We start from the raw sequence: 5,259 nt of genomic DNA, 5'->3' as shown, positions 1-5,259 counted from the left end.
GCTAGGAGCTGGAACCAACTTCCAAGGGAAGTGGTGCTGGCCCCTACCCTGGGGGTCTTTAAGAAGAGGCTGGATGCCTACCTGGCTGGACTCATTTGAGTCCCGTTTTTGTTTTGGGGTTTTGTTGTTCTCCCGCCCTGGCGGGGGATCGGGCTAGAAGATCTACTAGGTCCCTTCCGACCCTAAATCTATGAAACTATGAATTACAACCCTCTGGGTCTGACCACAGAGCCGATTTCCCAGCCAGCGGATCATGGTGGACCCAAGGCCACAATTGGCCATTTTCACCAAGAGGTGATCATGAGATACCAGATCAAAGGCTTTTTTGAAGTCAAGATATATGACATCAATGTCTTCTTGGTAATGACCAAGGTGTAGGCATTCCACAGCCGTGGTTAGAACAGGGTAGCTGCCAGGTCCACATTGGAGTTAGAAGACTGTGGAGGAAGCTGCACAAGAATTGGAGGAAAGGCTGGGGAGCAACCAGCAACAGAACCAGTACAGAGCCAAGTGTCAGGGCCTTAGGTCTGGAGTCAAGAATCAAGGCCAAGGAAGACCACTGCCACAAGTGGACATAAATACTGCCCTGCTATGCCTTTCAGCCATCAGGTCACTGGTTTTTGAGGCTGAGTCTTCCTACCTGCCTGTGGTTTCCTTTGGCAAACAGGCACACGGCAGTGCAGTGAGACTGACTTTCCAAAGGGCATGCAGGAAGTTGGCAGTTGTGCAGAATACAGACCACAACATTTGACTCTCAGTAACTGACTTTCACCACTAGGTGTTGCAGTGGATTTGTATTTGTAATCATGTTTCCAACACTGATGTAGAGAGAACACAGCGGTTTCTGTAACCGGGTTGTGACATGTCCGCACTTCTCTTTGGCAGCTACCACACCCTGGTTTATATCTCAGCTTCTGGCCAGCTTATGTCTTTTGGATGTGGACCTCAAAGACCTGCTGAAAATGAAACAACCAATAGCCAAGGAGAGCAAGTGCAGAGTGTGGACATCAGCAGCCTGGTTTCTGCTAATGGTATTAATCATAAGTGGGATTATTTTTTTTATGCTGTGTATAATTAACTCTTGGAGCTTACTGCTACAAGATATAATTGAAGTCAGCCACATAGTTGGTTTCAGAAAAGGGTATGACATTTACCTGGATAACACAAACTTCCTCAAGAGTATTAAAATACCTAGAGCTAGAAATATAGTATCCTAGTACTGTAGAGCAGGGGTGGGCAAAATACGGCCTGTGACAACTCATCAAAACTCTGTGGCCCCCAGGCCCAAATGATTTCCCACCCCTGCTGTAGAGCTTAAATCGAACACTAGCAGAGACCAGAAAGAAACTTCAGCTGATTCCATTATTAGAAAAAACTTCTCCTGATTATTCCATAATTGTAATACAGTAATTCCAGGTAACAGGAACTCACATGAAGGTATATCCGGGGTTAGGTGTTATGGTGCCTCTGCCCTGTATATATCTGAAGCATCCCCTGGAGCAGCAGTTCCCAACCTGTGGTATGGGTACTACCGTTGGTATGCAGACAACCAGTCAGTGATATGCATTAACAGATTTATTATAATTACAGGTTTCCCTCACTTTATGCTGTATGTGTGTTCCTGGAAAACAGCACATAACTCAAATTTGCATAAAGAGAACCCATTTTACAATGTAACATAGGGATATGTTCTAAGACCTCAACTGTACTGACCCCCCAGACCCATTTCTACCACTTTTACAAGACAGTTTTGGTACTTACCACCAGCAGACAGTACATACAAACACAGGGCACCATCATAATGAGGATGGCAACTGCAGAAACACATATGTCACAGACAACAAGTGAAGAACACAGATCCACAGAGGAGACTATATTTTGGTGTGTGTCACTCCCACAATGCAGTGCACAAAGCAGCTGACTGCAGGCTTCCACCACACTGATTGCATAAGAGTGAATTTACCTTGCATGTAACAAATGTTTGGTCTAAAAAGGGTTATTGCATAAGAGTGAATTTGCACATACAGAACCTGCATAAAGCGAGGAAAACCTGTACTTTATATGACTAAAAATTGCTGGTGGTATTTAAGGTTGTATGTAAATTGGTGGTGTGCAATCTTTCAGAGTTTGGGAACCGCTGCTCTAGCATCTAGTCTGGTCAGAGGTGTATCAATCAGATTGTGCCTTGGGCAGTAGAGGCATCTGGACTGGAGGCAGTTGCTACTGTTCTTGTTTCCTGTCTAAGCAGGTGCCTTGGGCTAGTGCCCTGGTCACCCACCCCTAATTACATTATTGCAGGGATTCCCAAAGTTTTTATGCTGTGGCCAAGCAAACTGCAGCCTGGAAGTGGCCTTGGCCTGGCAAACCGCGGCCCAGCAATCACAGTCAACCATGGCAGGAATTGCTGGCCGGAAGACAGGTAAAGATACTCCCACTCCCTCAGGCTGGGGGATGGGCCAAACCCTGTGCTGCCACAGATCCTGCAGAAGAAGCCACGGCCTCTCTGCCCAGTTCTGAGGGGCCGCGGTTTGCCGGTCCACGGCTACTTCCGGTCCGGCAGCCGACTGTGCTGCGGACCAGCAGCTGACCTGTTGCGGCCTGGCACCGGGCTGCAGCCTGAGGATTGAGAACCCCTGCATTATCTTGTCACATACTTGCTTCTTCCTAATCTCTCAACTGCCTTGGCTTGGGCTGGGCTTTGTTGGATCAGTACACAAGAGAACAGAGCAGCAGTATGAACTGCAGGAGGAACCCAGAATCAGCTGGGGTTGATCAGATTCATGTCTTCACAGATCTGTCTGGCATTGGGGTGAAAATGATTTTTGCTGGAGCGTATGTCAGTTTCATCAGCATTCTTCAGTCCCAGGTAAAACTAATTTCTCTTGGAGATTTTATTTCATCTAGCTCGTTTTTTCCGTCATAGAAGGCAGTATTGCCAGCAACTGTTCAGTACCATGTTAACACCTTTGGTTTTGACTCATTTTAAAGCAAAACTTACTTCTTTCTAACTAAGAGGTTGACAGCAGCAATGGTTTTACCAGGAACCAGGTAAAGCAAGCAAAGCACAAAGAAAAATGAGGTTTTGTAGCTAGTTATGACTTGTCCAGACCTGAACAGAAGGCTCTAGCACTATTCCTTTACAAAATGTTAAGTGCTCTTGGCTGCAAACTATGAAGGCATTTATTTTAAAACCATAAAAACCTTAATTTTGGGAAGTGTTCAGCTTTAATAAAGGGGTTGCTACCTCCTCCCTGAAAATCTGTGCTTTGCCTTTTTCCCCCAAATCAAACATATGGGCTCAATCCTTAGATGCTATTAGGTAAGTACCAGTTTCTTGATTTCAGTTAAACTATGTTAATTTGGTATGAGACATTGGCACAGTATTTTTTTTTTTATAGAAAATAACAGTCTACTCCATAATTGGTCATGAGTACATGAATCAGTATTGTTTTAAAAGGAAATGTGTACAGTAATAAGTTTATATCCCCAGAATACACCAAGAACAGTAGATAGAACACCGGGCTTAATTCTTACCATAATATTATATGGAGGTTGAGCTTGAAAAGCTTCAGTATGAGCATTTGGTCCATCTTCAAAGTTTTTGGAAGCACTAGCTACCTATAGAAACAATGATAATTCATGGCTTTGAGCCATATGGTATAGACTGATGGTTCAGAACCATGAGCCCTTCTCTGAGAAGAATAAAGTCAATGTGAGGGTGGAAGTAGTGTAAGGACAGTGTGAACCCAACAGGTTTATCTGTGTTGGCAGGACCAGTCCAGAAGAGACAAATAAGCAAAGATGGTCCTCAGGCTGTCAATTTAGGGATTTCTCAGGCAGCTCACTTTCATAGTCAGAGAATCAGTATCCATAAATACCAAGTAGATAGGGAGGCCCATGATGGCTGATTGATAAATGTATCATGTATCATAAATGTATCACAGATACATTTGTGATAGATAAACCTATAATAAAAGATGAAATCTATTTATCTGATAGATTAAAGTTTTCAACTCCCCTCCCACTAAATGTTAACAATTTTAATACTCCAAGGCTCCCTCCTTAAAATCCCTCTTTCCCCTCTTTAGCACTCTATAGATTACTACATCTGACCTTACTCACATGAAAGTCAATAACAAAACTCTCATTGACTTCAGTGGGAGCATGGCTAAGCTCTTACTTTTGACAGCTCTGACATGACATGCCATAAGCTGTCCTGTCTTTAAAAGATCCTCCAACCACTCCCAGCTATGACCTCTGAGTTTATCATTTGTTGCTATCTCAAAAATTGTGTTGCCAAAAAGAAGCTAGACTGACAGTGCAGAATTTTCCAAACTGTCCAAGCTTTTCCTTTTACCAGTAACTGGGTATGCAGAAAGGGATACTGTCAACTAAGAAAATGGGACCTCAAGAAGGAAAAGTTAAGTTTTGGGAGTCCAACCTCTAAAAGTTTGTTCCATCTCTAAAAGTTAATTGTGTTGGTCTTCTCTGCTTCATAGTCCACGTAATTCAAGCCAAAAAGGAGTTGCACATTCTATTAGTCATCTTCTGACTATCACAAGTGTAATTCAAAATAAAAATCACTTTAATCCATTTTTCCTTAGTTTGGGGGTGCCAGGGTTTATTTTGCTTTGTATTTTAAAAACAACAAATTAAAACAAGTTTACTTTAATCCCAGGAAGATTGTTACAAGACCAAGAGTTAGTTCTTTTACATACCAGTAGCTTGTTGCATTTTGACCTGCCTCCAGCTAATATGCCGGCTGCCTTTTTGAACAGAAGCATCAATAGATTGGATCAAACTGGTGGATTATACCTTTGTAAACTTTGGTAGCAAATTAGACTTGCATTGGATTTTATTACTGTGTTTTTGCTTTTGTTTTCATTTTTAAGTCCCCTGAGCATGCAAGTGGAATCTCTTCTATGGATGAGTTGCCAAAGATTAGCAAGATTGATCGGACTCGGATTGAAAAATGGCTGGGAGTGACATCTACCAGTAATGAATGGCAAGAAGCCAAAAGGTTGTTAATTGTCATTTTCCTATATCATTCCTATTTTGAAATCTTTAGAATCTGTGTGCAAAAAACGAAATGGTTAAATAAAAATAGGATCTGATCCTACTGCCTTTATTAGGTCCTTATGAAACCCAACACAGGGTTGTTCAACAATTTAGCCAGTCACATATGAACTCTATTTGACTACAGTCGAGTTACAGCCACGTTCACTGTTCCCAAACTCCCTTCTTTAATCTCTTTTTTTT

The 5,259-nt window shown here is 42.5% G+C and overlaps 1 protein-coding gene across 1 annotated transcript in view; it reads left to right on the top strand.

The window, feature by feature from the left end:
* The window catches only part of LOC109303677 (probable E3 ubiquitin-protein ligase HERC6), a gene marked incomplete at its 5' end in the record, with an annotated part of 55,423 nt that overhangs the window by 19,206 nt on the left and 30,958 nt on the right, over positions 1–5,259 (top strand). The window contains 3 exons of the mRNA XM_019525881.1: positions 886–1,031; positions 2,793–2,866; positions 4,893–5,020. Of these exons, the coding sequence (XP_019381426.1) occupies positions 886–1,031; positions 2,793–2,866; positions 4,893–5,020 (348 nt within the window). The remainder of the gene's footprint in view (positions 1–885; positions 1,032–2,792; positions 2,867–4,892; positions 5,021–5,259) is intronic.

The sequence above is a fragment of the Gavialis gangeticus genome, unplaced genomic scaffold (assembly GCF_001723915.1).
Source record: "Gavialis gangeticus isolate Ggan-Ray unplaced genomic scaffold, GavGan_comp1, whole genome shotgun sequence".
Classification (NCBI taxonomy): domain Eukaryota; kingdom Metazoa; phylum Chordata; order Crocodylia; family Gavialidae; genus Gavialis; species Gavialis gangeticus.
This window is presented reverse-complemented; position numbering and strand designations above follow the sequence as displayed.